This window comes from Rutilus rutilus, assembly GCF_951802725.1.
Source record: "Rutilus rutilus genome assembly, chromosome: 14".
Lineage (NCBI taxonomy): Eukaryota > Metazoa > Chordata > Actinopteri > Cypriniformes > Leuciscidae > Rutilus > Rutilus rutilus.
The window spans coordinates 11392614-11408506 of record NC_140219.1 but is presented as its reverse complement, the minus strand read 5'-3'; the positions used below and the strand labels follow the sequence as shown (position 1 = coordinate 11408506).

The window sequence follows — 15893 nt, the reverse complement described above, 5'->3', positions numbered from 1 at the left end:
CATGAAGATAACCCAACTAGGTGCAACAACAAAAAAGACATTTAATGTCCCACTATATATATATATACCCTGTTTGTAGTTATGACTATAGGTTTGATTGGCAAAGAGTTAAAAGGCTATACTATTTTAAGAAGGAAACAACAAACATTAACTACAATTATTTTTATTTTAAATTAAACCTCACTTAACACAGATTTGTCTGATGATTATATATGATATGGTTTGTTAAAATGAAGTATATGAACCATAAATAAAAAATCTCTTGAATGTATAAAATTATTCAAGCGATATGCTATGATTAATTGTAACTATTCAATTCTGTTATAATTTTTATATCAGTTAACTGACCAGTGAATTTATTTATTTATTTTTTCTCTTCTGCTTCTTCAGTGAGCTTTTTGTTACATAATCCTAATATCTAGGGCTGGGGTGGAATTTTTTTTTATATATATATATATATTTTAAGAATCATTTGAATATTGTTCTGAATACATTTCTCCTCACAAAATCTATGGTGGTTGTGGCTCTGTAATATATGCACAGCATGCATGACATTTGGAGATAATTCATTAGATCTGCTCTGAATGATTAATTATTCTATTACATGCAATGTCCCAAGTTCCCAACCAACCACACTGTTATCTTAAATGCTGTCAGCCAGGTGGCGTCATTTATCATTAAAGGTTTCCTAATTGTATCTTTTGAAAGGTTAACATTATTCAAGAGATATTAATTTTATGATTAATTTAAGGTTAATTTTAACCAATTAAAAATGGTTTTAACAAAATGAGCTTTTAGAATCATTAATTTAATTATTTGTATGACTGTTATTTACAGTAGCCTAATAGCCTAACAACTAAGGTCTATTTTGTTGGAAACCATGGTGGCTATATGCAAATTATTTTGCCCAACTTCAAAGTTCTCAGAAGCCAGGAGATTGTTTAAAATGCAGTGAAAAAAAAACATTTTGAAGTAAATATGTCAGACTTTTGCCATTATAATGGGTGTGGAATGCGCTCTGTCTGCTTTGTCTTGAGTTCAACCGGAAACTACACTTCCCATGAACCCCTGCGAGCTATTGCTTCACTAGTTTCGTACCCGAGTTGACTATTCTTACAAATTCCGTCTCATGGACCTTTTTATTATTTAACATCACTCCACCGCTGCTGAGATGGCGGAATCTGCGTCTTGTCCGGTGTTTCAGCTGGGAAAACCGCGTTACGAGCAGGTAAAGAGTTTGTCGCGATGTTAAAGTGCATCTTTGTCTGGGCATCTTTGATGGGCGTTGATAAACAACATATGTGTGCAGATACCTTTGCATTGCTCCAGCACTGGACTGCGAAAGTCACCCGTTTCTCGCGCTTTTTTTGCGTTTTGCCTTTTGTCCATGGCTTCATTGCAATATCGCCTGGCCGATGCAGTTGTTCGTGATGAGCGTAACTGAGGTTTTAGCACCGTTATATTAGAAACCCTTAAACATCAGATGCATGCCCAATAGCGTTTCTTTTTATATGCAAAAATCAGAAAATGACTTGGGGGAAGTTCTTTGTTTAAAAAAAAAAAAAAAAAAGCTGTTGAATACAAATTCACTTATCACTTTTATTTTTGCATTACGTGGGAGTGATTTCACGGGACATTATTAAAGTTCATAATTTTTCTAGAAAGCTGGGGAAAAAAATTGCCTCTCCTTCCTGTTTTATTTTCTTTCTAAAACAAATGGTGGTTATACACCGGATGAACTCAGATTTTCAAGTTTTGCCTTTTGAAAAGGGAGTTCTGCTGAACGATTGCAAATGATCGTCTCATCAATTGTGTTATTTGCGAAATCTCACGCGCTCGTGTCGGTCAAATGAATGACCATCTATTTAAGTCCCGTTGCCTCCATGGAAACACCGCGGTCATCCTAATTAACCCGTTCAGACCCAAATTATATTCCATGGAGTCAGGAATATGACCAGTTTATGTATACTGTGAATACTGCCATAAATGATAATCATTCAAAAAATAGTGTATGATAATGTTTTAATAGTTATTTCTGTTGTCCATATTGGTTTTTAACAACTTCTGATTATTCATGCTCAGGTTTTGATGGAAGTTTCAAGGACACTTCACACAAAAGAACACAAAATATGCTAATGAAGAATTATAGTAGATTCAGGTTGTTTTTAAACAAATCAAGTTATTTTCTAATAGCCTATATCTCTATTATTAGACTAATAGCTTGAATTCCGTATTGATTTTGAATTGACTTCTAAATATTATAAATGTCAAGTCCTCACCTTTATATAGCGCTTATTCTATACAGACAGTTTTAAAGCAGCTTTACAGTGATGACAGGAAAATGATGCGTGAAGCTGGTCGACACAGTGTTGATTCAGTTCTGTTGGAAAGATCATCAAATATTAAAATATTCTATAAAGCAGTTCTTCAACAAACAAACAAAATAATCATCCAGCTCAGTTCAGTTCTCATAGAACAGCATCAGTAAAGTCAGATAATAATAATACAATAATAATAATAATATTGTTGAATATTAAGTGTCCCCCCATAAATGTTCTAATAATATGTTATAAATATATAATATTGTAAACATTTAGCAGATACAATCACCCACATCTACCTGCACATTATCTCCTTTGCTTGCAAAAGTAATGGTGCAAAAATTATTTCACTTAATTTTGTAGACAGGACAAAAAATTGTAGTTGATTATTACTGAAATCACGTGTGTTTTGCAATAAATATAATACTTTTGACCCACTGTCCATTACAGTGTGCATTACATTACAAATAGTGTGTTGTTAAAAAACTGTTTAGTAAGATATTATGACTGCACTGCTATTAATCTAAGAAAACCTTTCTTCCACATTGTATTCAATAAAGGGCAGGATGGTAGGGTATAATTTGCCTTCCCTTTGTTAGTCACCCGGTTATATGTTGTCTCTGAATGCACCTCAATAAAACGTTTATTTTAGTGCAATCATGAGTTTCATGATAATGAGTCTGCTTTGGGAATACTTCTAAACAAAAGATCACTGCCCTGCGGACAAGCTAGTTCAAGATTTCTGCAAATACATATGGTACATTCTTTTGCCTGAGAAAGCTCCACTGAGTATTCATTAGATCTGTGCCTCTCATCACTCTCTGCTAAGATTGGATCAAAATCGAATTGTTTTTTTTATGGGCAAAATCCAGCACATGCGCATTAATGCACAGTTATCTTTTTATTGCTGCTGTTTTTAGGTGAAATCAATGCAGCTGAAGGGTATGGGTGTATGTTTTCTTCCTTCTCCATCTCTGCTAACTGTGTTGCATATTCTCTGGGGAGCAGAAACACATGCATAATTAACAAGTCTTCTCCAGCACACATGCGTTCACATAGCTCTCCGCAACAGCTTTGAAGCAAGTGTCTGTAACCCAGAAATAACGTTATAGCCAAGCCCATTCAGATCAGCAGAGTTTTTTTTGCTCTCTTCACCTTACGTTGTAAGATAAAATGGATTTCAGCTACAAAGACTAGTGAGATTTGCCACACAGGAGCCTTTTTTCTGGATAAATCATTTAGAAGCAGTTGATTGAGGCTTCCTTTTTTTTTTACTCTGTGTTCTTTGCCAAATAAACTCTTGGCATGCTCAACCATCGGGCCTCTGAAACAGTTGGCTCTCAGAAAAGCGCTTGCATTGCTCTCCGGGGTTCAGAGGCAGTGGGAATGTTGATGTAGGCAGTCGTCGCTCCTTTGAGCACACTCTGCACAAACTGTCAGTGCGTTGTCATTACATCCCTTAAATATTTCAGTCTAACTCTAAACTAAAATTAGAATACAGTCTCTTGACAATTTAAGGCACAAAGCAGCCAGTTTTAATCATTTTTTGGTTTGTGCTGTCAGCAGGTTGTCCTGTTTGCATCTTTTCTTTATAGGTTCTGGCTGTAAGTTTGTTAAACTAAAGGAATGTTTTTCTCCTTCAGAGCACATTTCTTGGCAGGTTGAGACATTTCATTGACATCATTGATCCTTCAACTTTGTTTGTGACGGAGGTATGCAAATCTTGTCTATGTTATTGTAATTGAGGTGAATAAAACAATGAGTTGCGTTGAACTTTTCGTTCTTACATAAAATATACTGTAATTAAGTCACAGCTATGAAGAATTAATAATTCTGGATAAGTCTAAGGTCATTTCCCTTTCGGATTTCCCTTTCATCTCTATAGAGTCGTTTAAAAGAATGTATCAAACTCCTGGATGATTTCAAGCAAGGGAACCTTCCTTCAGGAATAACAGATCACCAGGTGACGTTCCGACAGATAACGTATGTAGTTGGCCTGGCCCATATGTGGTGCAGTGTTTTATAACTGCTTGTATTCTGTGTTCAGCTCTGGGAGGCTCAGAAGGTGAAGCAGGTGAGACTTGTGGTCATTGTTCACTTTCACTTTTAAATAATGGTTAGAATTACAGTCACTGACTCGTCTCCTTTCAGGCCATCATTCACCCCGACACCGGTGAAAAAATCTTCATGCCTTTCCGCATGTCAGGTAAGAGCATATGAGGAGTCCAGTGAATTTAAATCCTTTCCTACTCTGCCTTGCATTTCACAAAATAAATTCTATTTAAAATAAATGCTGTTCCTTTGAACGGTCTATTCATCCAAAAAATATCACTATTTCAAAAAAATTAAGCAGCACATCTGTTTTCAACATTGATGATAAAGATTGAAGATCTGATGACTGAAGATCATGTGACAGGAAAGACTGGAGTAATGATGCTGGAATACATTTATTCTTAAAATATATATTAAATAAAAAAGTTATTTTAAAGCTACACTGTGTAGGATTTTCTCCCATCTAGCGGTGAAATTGTTTATGACTATCAACTGAATATTACTTTCTAGCCCCTCCCATTCCGAGGGCGTTTTAACTCCTACGGTGGCCGTATTATTTCAAATCTGCCGGCAGTCGCGAGTAATCTCCCCCTCGCATTCGTCACGGTGCCACTGAGTGTAAAAACGCGAAAGGCGAAGCTTGAAATTCCAGGTATGTCCCTCTTTGGCTAATGTATTTTCAAGATGGAGGCGCAACATGGCTTCCGCCATTCGAGCGACTCGCTCGTATGTATTCTAAATGGCAGATTCTACGCTTATGAGAATACTTGATTAGTTGGTAGAAGTAATTATACATTAATGAGCACATATAATTTTGAAAGAACAAAGTGTTTTTTGCTAAGAATCAACTTAAAGGTACAATATGTAACTTTTTAGCTTTAAAAATAGCAAAAATCACTATATCTATGTTTTTTTTTTTTTTTTGTGTGTGTGTGTACTTACATTATCCCGACTGTTTCCAACAACTTTCAAACTAGGAGAAATTTGTAATTTAATTCGAAGACACGTCCCGTTTCTTTATTTCCGTTTTGTCGCCGTCAATGGCGTCATATCCGCGTTGTCCCTGGTTTCCACTCGTACTGCCATAGCAACCAGAGCCCTCTGATAGTAACCAAGGCGACAGACGTGGACAACTGTGTAGCTCGCAATGTCTATTTGCACGCCGTTGTTGTTTCGTTCAAACATTATGGACCATGGCAAGCAGACTTTGGATAAAAAAGGAGAACTAAAACGAGAATCAATATCAGCGCGGTGTTTTCGAGATGCCGAGAGCTCCCATAGACAGTATATAAACGAGAGCTCCACGTCCGAGACTTCGACCGCTCCTACATGTACTTTATTAAACAGGTGAGCACATTTACATAAAACTAATCAATGTTATATAGTTCAACAATGATAAAATGTTAGAATATGATCTGTATGTTATTCTAATGTTGATCTAGCTTACTGCTAGTCTCATACAGACAAACTAACACATACATTTCAACACATTCAAATGCAGTTTAGAGTGATAGTGTAATGTTAGACCAAGTGAAACAGCGCTGCGTTACCTCACAAGCTTAATTTGTCTAATAAACTGACCTGTGAGTTGTAATTCTACACTTGCGTGTAGTTCGGTAGAATGAAATGTCCATATTCCTTTTATATTCGCGGGACTCGCGTCGCGTGTGGAGCTGATAGCTGTCTCTTAGCAAGGCCGACCTGCTTCATATCACAGTCATGATAAAAACATTGATGTATTTACTCATCCATAAACATTATTAGATCGGTCGGCTTGACGTTGACGACAAGATCCATAATTCTTAGCAAGTGTTGCGTCATCAAACTACGCCTTTGTTATTGTAAGAGGTTAGCGACCCCTAGCGGCGGAAAAAAATGACATAGTGTACGTTTAAAAAAATTACACAGTGTAGCTTCAAATTTCAATTTATTTTCACCTCCTCTGTAGGTGTTCTGTAGAAAGCCTGCTTGTCTATTGTTGTCTATTAGTTTTACTGTAATCATCAGTTAAGATGTATAACCATTATAGATGTTGTTCTGGATGCAGTTATGCATTTGTGCAACAGTTCGGTCATGCCATACAACTAATAATACAACTGCACCATAATAACTGTTTAAAATTAAGTGAGGTTATTTTACTCTGTTCTGATTTGTTGTTGCTCTTTTTCTTATCTGGATGCATTTCACAGGCTATGTGCCATTTGGAACACCAATCGTAAGTCTTCAGTTTGCTTGTAAAAAAAGATCAAAGTGCATATATCAAAGACCACACATACAGAGCAAACATGAGAGAAAGAAGCCAATCATTATTCTTGTGCCAGTGTTGACATCCAAATCATCTTAAGCATGAGAGGTGTTGGAATCTGTATAGAGTTTCTCAAGTCTGTAATAAACCTTTGTTTCTATAGATAGGTGTAAATTATTAACCAGCGTATGGCTGTATACCACTGCGTCGGTTACTAGTTAAATTGATAATATGAATTGTTAAATGATCCTTAACTGATTCTCTTGCAGGTTGTTGGTCTTCTCCTTCCAAACCAGACTTTGGCCTCTACTGTGTTCTGGCAGGTAAAGTGGCTTGTTCCCATCATTTGAGCCTCTCAATGCCAGGAAGCATAAAAGCTGGATCTGCATCATCATCAGTATCCCAGCAGCCACTGTTTCACAGAAATACATAATTAGTCTAAAGTAGTCCTTAATCAGATTTCCTTTATATATTTCACAGAAAATAAAACATTTTCATCAACCAATAGTTGAAATGTCAAGCTAATCCAGAATTTCTCTCCTACAGTGGCTCAACCAGAGTCACAATGCCTGCGTGAACTACGCCAACCGCAATGCCACAAAGGTACGGTTTGAAATGGTCTTGTAATTCAGGTCAGGTTTTTGAGGTCTAACTATTGCAATGCCTTTGCAGATGGTCATTCAGTGAAGCGTTTCTTCTTCTTGATTCCATTTGAATGATCATTGTTGTGTGTCCTGAGGGCCAGACGTCTGTTGCTGTTCTGCATCGGACTGTGGTTCAAAACCTCAGAGTATTTTTTTCAGTGCACAGCTTTCTGTGGAACATTTGCTGAACCTGAATGTTGATGATTGTTTCCCCCCCCCCCCCCCCCAATGTCATCTTTAGCCAACACCAACCTCAAAGTTTTTTCAGGGATACCTGGGAGCCGTCACCAGTGCCGTTTCAATTGCAGTACGTGAATGATGTGCAAGTTTTGCCTGAGATTCATTTTATTTTTTACATGTTTACCATTATGAAGTAACCTCTGAATGAGCTGTGTATAAATGTTTGCCCTTTAAAATTCTATTTAATATGAAAATTATATTTTATATAAGAAAATGTATTTATGATTATAAAAATATCTAATACCCCTCAGTGGTAGTAATGTTGTAGTATACCAAAACATCTTGATAACCGTTGTACAGTTTCATGTGTAAATTACATTTAAATGATCCTGTAATATTCTTTCTTGTAGGTGGGTCTGAATGTACTTATCCAGAAATCCAGCAAATTTAACCCTGCCACCAGAATGTTGATACAGAGGTTTATCCCCTTCCCTGCTGTAGGTATGTCCTTATTAATACAGTATTTTGATTGACTCAGCACTCAGCATTCTGCATTGCATAAAGCTCCCCCTGCTGTCAGTAAGAAAGCATGACACATACTTTGAGGTATGCAAGTTATGTGATGCTTTTGAAAGGAGTCTCTTATGCTCATCAAGGCCGAATTTATTTGATCAGAAATACAGTTAAAACAGTAATATTCTGAGATATTATTACAATGTTAAATAACTGTTTTCCAGTAGCAATTTCTCCAGGCTTCAGTGTCACATGATCATTCAGAAATCACTCTAATATGCTGATTTGCTACTCAAGGAACATTTCTAATTATTATCAGTACTGAAAACAGTTGCGCTGCTTAATATTTTAGTGTAAATTGTGATACACTGTTTAATGATTCTTTAATCAATAGAAAGTTTGTAACATTATAAAAGTCTCTATATTGTTACTTTTTTTATCAATTTAACACTTCCTTGCTGAATAAAAGTATTAGCCTAAATTATTTCCACACAAAAAATAAAAGGAAAAAGAAATGTTACTGACCCCAAACTTTTGAATTTAATCAAGTACATTGCCAAATCAACTAGAAATGGACATTATATCAGATTATTTTCACCAGTGCAATCTATATAAAGATGAACAAATCTCTTTTCACAGAAACTGGATGTCATGGTTTTGTTTAGCATGGATGGTCATCATTAAGATCTGTGTATGTTTTACTTCTCAGCCAGTGCGAACATCTGTAACGTGGCTCTAATGAGACACAATGAGCTGTCTGAGGGAATAGATGTGTTGGACAGCAACGGGAATGTAGTGGGATCCTCACGGATAGCTGCCAAACACGTGCGTATGTTAGTTATACAGTTGGGACACCCCACTTTGATTTGTCGATGGCTCTTTTGCCTTGAATGGTGTTTTTTTTTAGTATTGTTTTATTTTCAAATAGGGATGGGACGATTACCGGTTTTACTATAAACCACGATAAAATGTACTGACGGTTAGTATTATCGTTTAAAATTTAATAATCATTAAAACCGTGTTTGATTATCGTGTTTGATTATATTATTTTAATAACTCACTGTAAATCCTGTCCAGCCAGTAACAGTCTGACGCAGGCGCAGCGCGCAATGTTGGTTATTTTTTATTCGAGAAGGAATGGCGGAAGGCAGTGACCGTGCTCGGGATATTTTTCAGCCTTTTAAGAGGACCAAATCTGAGGTGTGGTCATATTTTAACTTTTACAAAAGTCCTGAGTGAAACTTAATCGAGGATGGTCACTACAATGGGGGGGGAAACACTTCAAATCAGACGAGTCGTCTTGTGTGACCATCACCCACTGTTTATAGCGAAGGCAAGGCAAGTTAACTTTGACCTCAATACCAAAACTACGTCTGGGAAATAATTGGGCATAAAATGTTGTTTTAAGTTGAAATATTTTATGTCACTCACTTGAAATAAACGTGAAGAAAAGTTCGCAGCAAGTGGCTTTGAGCCAAAGACGAATGGACAACTTCAAACAAGACTATTAAGAATGAAATTTAAGGGATAATAATGTATATCATTGTACACTTAGGCCTATTACACCGATTTTCTTCTTTTTTTTTACAATATTACGGGGCCATATTGAATTGAGATTAATGTTTTAAATCTTACCTTTTTATGAGTCCATTTTGTGCAGCGTACAAAACAATCGTCCAGATAAGATGATCACAACAATATTATCAAACTCTGTAAACAATAAATTAACTCTGATTTCATTTTCAATACAATCAAAAACGGAGACGCAAGACGGCAAGTTGTATTTGAATGAAACGAGAGAGCGCGTCCGTTGCGATACATGGATGTGCGCTGTGTTATAATGCGTTGCTATTGACGACGGTCATTATAAGGAAGGAAATGCCACAGAATATAATCTTGCTTAAAAAATTGCATAGAGCTGCTTGTTTTATTTGTTGTTTGTTGATTTTCAAATATTAAACTGTTTTCAGTGTGAGCATCAGTTCTTTTTGAACACTTTCATCTCGTTTTAACAAAACCGTGATAAGATAATCACGATAATTTTGGTCACTATAATCGTGATATGAAATTTTCATACCGTCCCATCCCTATTTTCAAATCTATGCAAGTAAAGCTCTTATTATATATTATATAGCTATTATTGTATTATAGACATATTTTTATTTTTACAAACCATTTTGCACTATTACATGAATTTGCAAAAGTAATCTTTTTTTTTTTTTAATGCATTTTTTATCAGGCACTGATAGAGACGGCTCTGACGCGTGTAGCTCTACCGCTGCCAATCTTTGTCCTTCCACCAATCATAATGGCCTTCTTGGAAAAGTATGAAATGGCTTGCTTCAGTTGCATTTAAATTCAACTCTGAACAGGAATGAATTGTTATGAATTCTAATATATATATTATTGTAATAGTAATTAATTATTTAAGTTCTCATGAAATAATTGTTTAATAGAGCGTCATGAGAGTGTGTTCTCACTGTCCTCCACCAGGCTTCCCCTGATGCAGGCCCATCGCAGGATGATGCTGCCTGTGCACAGTTTAGTGTGTCTGGCCGTCTTTGGCCTGTCCTTGCCACTGGCTATCAGCCTCTTCCCACAGATGTCAGAGGTACCGCAGCAACACTGCATCACTTCAACACAATTGCTGCAGCAGATTTCATTTTGTCTGTCGACCTCTTGCCATTAATCTTTTCGGATGTGTGTGTGTGTGTGCTTTGAATAATAAATATTTTAGCTGGGAATTGCTTGCTAATCATTCTTTGCTCCTCACAGATCGAGGCATCTCACCTTGAACCGGAAATTGCCATGGCAACAGATTGCAAGGTGCTGACTTACAACAAGGGACTGTGATGAAAGAGAGAGAAGTTTAATCAGCTGTCTTGAGATTGCCAAGGATGTGTAGCATAACACGTGCAAACAGTATTGAGGAAAATGCATTCTGAGCAATAGTAACCCTTTCCTGAACTGCTGAGCCATTTATCCGTTTTTATAGAACTATTAATGAAGTAATAATTACATTATTTACCATTTTACTGACAACTACGACAGGGAGGAAACAAGGCCTTTTATTAAATGGTTTTGTCATATAATAAGAAAAAAAGTTATATATTAATGTTGATAAAACTAATTATGAATAACGAGAGTAGTTAAGTGCAGCTTTAAATTATTCTGTTGTTATTATATGGTCAGTGAATGCACTTTAATGAAAATATAATTGTAATTAACTGTTTATTTGCATGTCACACTTAATATTTTTCAAAACCCTGAAAAAATGTCTATTTTTTGTTGTTTTTATGTGTACATGGACATGGTTTTTTGTCCGTAAGTATTAACATTTTAAAACTATTTCTATTGCAATATTAACACACAATTATATGTTTGAAAATTGTACTATTTCTGAGGCTATGTGGTCGATTTAAACATTGAATATTTTTTATAGTTAGGTATTAACTTTTGATAAATATCATTTTCTTTTTGTTTGATTTTACTATAATTCTTTTCAAATGATTTTCAATATATTTTATTTTACTTTTGTTAAACAAAATTGGCTTAATATCAAAACACCATGTTGTATTACCTTTACTCAAGTGAAAAGAGCTTATAAATAGGACATACTGGATACAAACAGCAGTATAAAACACACACATCCAAAATAATTGCATTTCCATAAATCAACATTTCTCACTCATATCCCTCCTGTTTCTTATTCAGCCGTTTGTGTTTCACAACAATCCTCCAAGTCAAAGGGTCGGAATTCAAAAAGGATGAGCAACATTCTTGACATTCCATCGCATGTTTTTCCAGCTTATCCGTCTCTGAATTCCCGCCAGCAAAAGTGGATTTTGAACTAGGAGGTTGCATCAACACAAACAGCCTCATATAAAAAACCTTCATCGGATTAGAAAAAGAACGTCTGGCTAGAGCGACAGTAGCATATGGTATGCAAAAAGTCACGCTGTAAGCGTATACATTCACAGTACAAAACGAGCATGAGTCTGACTTGAGCACAAGCAACAGGCTAGTCCTTCCTTCCCATTCACTTAAAGGGATAGTTCACTTTGAAATAAAATTTTGGTATGTTTTAGCTTACCTCAAGGGCATCCAAGATGTAGGTGTCTTTGTTTCCGCAGTAGTTTCAATGTTGATATTTTTAGGTCAAACCGTTCTTGTCTGTCAGTCATATAATGCAGGTCTATGGTCACCACCTCAAAGAGCATGCACAGAGAAGTCCAAATTAAACAATTCCCCATCGTAAGTACACATTGATGGCCTAAGACATGAAACGAGCGGTTTGTGTGTGAAAACGAACAGTATTTATATCGTTTTTACCTCTTGTACACAACCACGTCCAAGTGATCTGAGGGCGCGCGCGCCCAGGTGACCATAGACCTGCATTATATGACTGACAGACAAGAACATCAAAATTGAAACTACTGCGGAAACAAAGACACCTACATCTTGGATGCCCTTGAGGTAAGCTAAAACATAACAAATTTTAATTTCAAAGTGAACTATCCCTTTAAAATTCACATTATATGGTTAAATATACAACGTTAGACAACATCTTGCAATGCAAGATAAGAATGATGCATTAATAATGCAAAATATATCATATATCTATTTGAGGATCCTTTGACATCCGTTCAGGCAAAGACTGGGAGTGCACAAAATATTTTACCTCAATGTAAGAACTACAAGCTACATGACAAGTGCATAAAAAGTAACAAATGATTCCCAGGATAATTCAGATGACTGAGGTTATTTTAACATGTAACATGCATGACAACTGTGGGGACTGAGAGTTTAGAAGTTAATTCCCTTTTACGCTAATCTTGGATCAATCTTCTTGTTCCTTCTTTCCAATCAATAAAACTGAGCTTTGATCAACCTCAAAGTGCAACTTCTATGAATACTGTATGGCTAAATAAAAGCACTGGGAGTGTTTGAAGGGTGCGAGTGTGGATGCGGATGATGAGTTAGGGTTTGAGACCCCGCTTGGGTTTGGCCCAGGAGGAGTTCCTTCTCCCTGGATAAACACGGTCTGCTGATCTGCTGACTGTGGGAATGGTAGAGCCTCATGAAGGACAAAATAGAGTGAGCCAACCATAAAGTTGTTACACACCACAGAGCGATCTGCAAAGAGAGACACACTTAGGATAATGCATTAACATGTAAAATATGCATGTTGTGTTGAACTGCGGCACAGATCTCAGACCGAAATACAAGTCCCTTGCACTCAATTGCTTGCTTACCTGCGCACAATTGAGCTCAGAGTAGAAAGAAGATGTCTCAACGTCCAGATATAGAGGAACAGACTGTGACTCAGCACAACTGCAGAGAAAGAGAGAATCAGTGAATATTTCACTATGTAACAACAACATTATGTAGTCATTTAATCCAAGTCAAGTCCCCTTTATTTATATATATATATATATATACACTTTTTACAATTCAGATTGTTTCAAAGCAGCTTTACAGTGATAACAGGAAAATAATGCAACAAAGTTTGTTTCTAGATGAAAATAGCGTCATAGTTCATATATATATAGTATATCACATCATATAGCCGCTCTGGAGAAAATCGTGATGCCATCGTCCAGCTCAGTTCAGTTCTCATATAATGGGGTCAATGCAGGCAGATCAATAATATTGTTGAATATTACATGTGCATGTGCAAATCTGACATTAGCTTGCAGATTTAAAGCATGGTGTACCTGTAGGGTCTGGTGTTATGATCTGTAACAGTGTCGCACCAGGACACCAGACCCAGGGTAAGGGTGACACTGGCCCCACCGGAGAGGAACAGCACACATAGACTCAGCAGCAGTGTGAGGAAGGCAGAGAACAGCGTGCTGCAAGAAAAAAAAGGGGAAATAAAAACCAATGGATAACAGAGTTTAGTTTCTGATACGTATACATAATTATTTAATCATTTTAATTAATTAATTATATACATACTTCAGCTTAATATGCTATATTTCTTTTTTAATATCATGAAATTGAATATATAATAAAAATAATATATAGTTTAAAATATATTATGGGTGTAAAACAAATGTTGTAATTATAATTATGCCTTATGTATACACACATGTATACATGTATTATTTATATTATATAAATAATAAATATTTAAAATAAGTATAATATACTGTGTTAATTAAAAAATGTTTTACATTGTATCTAAAACAACAATTTAATGTAAATATATAACGTGTATATATAGCTAATTTAATATTATTTAGTTAATCATTTAAAAAATATAATTAATATAACTTATATAACAATACTTAGTTTAATTTATTGTTGTTATTTAATCAAATATGCCAATTCAAGTTTCTACTGTTATGAAGATATATAATTTTACCATTTAATGTTTTGTTTTTATTTTCTGTAAGTCACATTATCACTCACTCGTCATGCCGTCGCGTGAGGTAGAACAGGCTCCTCCAGCCCTGAACTGCGCCGTACAGCACCGTGAACACACCGACAAATGTGGCGAACTGACAGGCGGCCAGTGGACCCCATTGTTGCACCACCAGATGAGTGACCGCTTTGGACTCTCCTTCGCCCACCGTGAGGTTCTCCGTCCTCCAGAAGCCTTGACTAAACAGCGCGCACCTCCCCTTGAAAGCGGATCCGTTGAGGGCGAGCGGCACGACCACCAAGAGTCCAGCGATAACGGACAGGGTGTGGGCGGCGCAGTGAGCCAGCAAGAGTCGCCGATCCAGCTCCATGTACTCGAAAAGTAGTTTAGCCTATGGGTTGAGGAGTGTAGCTTACCTGTAGGAATCTCGATGTTTGTTTTCGACAGTAAATGTAAACTGTACAGTGGAATTTTCCAGCACAACACAGTGTATTTGTGTCTGGACTCCTCCCCTCCGACGGCGGGACGGTTACACAACGGTTCAGCTCGAGCTCTGCTCTGACTTTTGACTGAGTGACGGCGGGCTGCGCGTGACGCTGATGACGCACTCTCACCACACGATCCGCACGTACGCGCGAATATAGAGCTGCAATCTTAACTGACTTTGTTTTATATCAAATATGTGTACTTTATTTAATTCAACTGTATATTTACAAATGTCAGCAAAACTGGGTGTTGTTGGGGGTTTTCCATGACAACGGCAGCGCCACAGCCACACCCCTAAAGCTTAATTCGGTCAGTGGATCAGCGCTGCGTTACGTAAGGCCGATTACAGCCCAAACATACAACAACCCACAAATGGGTCATCCGTCAAATGGGTCATTTGTCTCTAAATCAAACATTACACTAGCTGTTCTTACAAATGGAAATGTCAAAAGCGGCCTGGCATAGTTTATCAGATCCACTTTATATTCCAAAAATTGCAAGTTTAAAACCCACCAGCTTTTAAAAGAAATAAAACGAAAAGGTGACATTTGATGCATCAAATTTGTCCAGGTAGAAACGCATGACATATTGAGTCATTTCATTTTAAGAATGTAAATCATTTGTGTCCGTCCCATCATAATGAGCAAACACTTAAAATCGTTGAGTTGATGGACTCGGGATCAAATATTTGTTTTACTTTCTGACGTATAATTTATCCTACATTAGTAGGCAATTTTATATATACTGAAGTCTATGGAATAGCCTATATCTCTAGTTTCTTTATTTTGTTGGATTTTTTATTATTTTATATCCATAAACAGCTCTTTCACATTTCTTGAAACAGACTCGTTTCTTAAATCTCTTTATTTAACAAATATGCGACAGATTCCAGAAACAGAAATGTGTAGCCTACTTATTGAGGTTTAATCAAATTTTCCTAATCTTGTCATCATTTTGCTCCCTTGTTTGTTACATGTGAAGTTTTGCGTAGATGCTCTTTAATTTTCCCCTGAAATGTAGTTTCATTAAGTATTTTTAAAAATCGCCCAAAAAATAATAATTCTCATTTAGTTTATTAATTC

The 15893-nt window shown here is 36.4% G+C and overlaps 2 protein-coding genes across 2 annotated transcripts; one reads left to right on the top strand and one right to left on the bottom strand.

Annotated features, from left to right (window-relative positions):
• Positions 1-1074: 1074 nt before the first annotated feature.
• Positions 1075-12845, top strand: sfxn5b (sideroflexin 5b). Its single transcript, XM_084430211.1, has 14 exons — positions 1075-1228; positions 3965-4033; positions 4207-4284; positions 4369-4395; positions 4473-4527; positions 6563-6588; positions 6888-6941; positions 7165-7221; positions 7504-7569; positions 7853-7943; positions 8665-8780; positions 10195-10280; positions 10449-10566; positions 10731-12845. The coding sequence occupies exons 1-14, from the start codon at positions 1172-1174 to the stop codon at positions 10806-10808; spliced, it is 978 nt and encodes a 325-aa protein (XP_084286337.1). The 5' UTR covers positions 1075-1171; the 3' UTR covers positions 10809-12845.
• LOC311303640 (transmembrane protein 179) lies at positions 11522-15854 on the bottom strand. Its single transcript, XM_084430212.1, has 4 exons — positions 14373-15854; positions 13673-13810; positions 13211-13289; positions 11522-13091 (listed from the first exon to the last, which is right to left on the bottom strand). Exons 1-4 carry the CDS (start codon positions 14693-14695, stop codon positions 12879-12881), a joined length of 753 nt encoding a protein of 250 aa, XP_084286338.1. The 5' UTR covers positions 14696-15854; the 3' UTR covers positions 11522-12878.
• Positions 15855-15893: the final 39 nt, after the last annotated feature.

Bases quoted from the DNA above. Each gene is read 5' to 3' on its own strand.
- LOC311303640 (XM_084430212.1), bottom strand. From the start codon at position 14,695: ATGGAGCTGGATCGGCGACTCTTGCTGGCTCACTGCGCCGCCCACACC. The intron at 13,811-14,372 runs GTGAGTGATAAT...TTTTTCTTGCAG, and splicing joins CTCACGCGACGGCATGACGA to CACGCTGTTCTCTGCCTTCC. The intron at 13,290-13,672 runs GTACACCATGCT...CTTTCTCTGCAG, and splicing joins CATAACACCAGACCCTACAG to TTGTGCTGAGTCACAGTCTG.
- sfxn5b (XM_084430211.1), top strand. From the start codon at position 1,172: ATGGCGGAATCTGCGTCTTGTCCGGTGTTTCAGCTGGGAAAACCGCGT. The intron at 6,589-6,887 runs GTAAGTCTTCAG...ATTCTCTTGCAG, and splicing joins TGCCATTTGGAACACCAATC to GTTGTTGGTCTTCTCCTTCC. The intron at 10,567-10,730 runs GTACCGCAGCAA...TGCTCCTCACAG, and splicing joins TCTTCCCACAGATGTCAGAG to ATCGAGGCATCTCACCTTGA.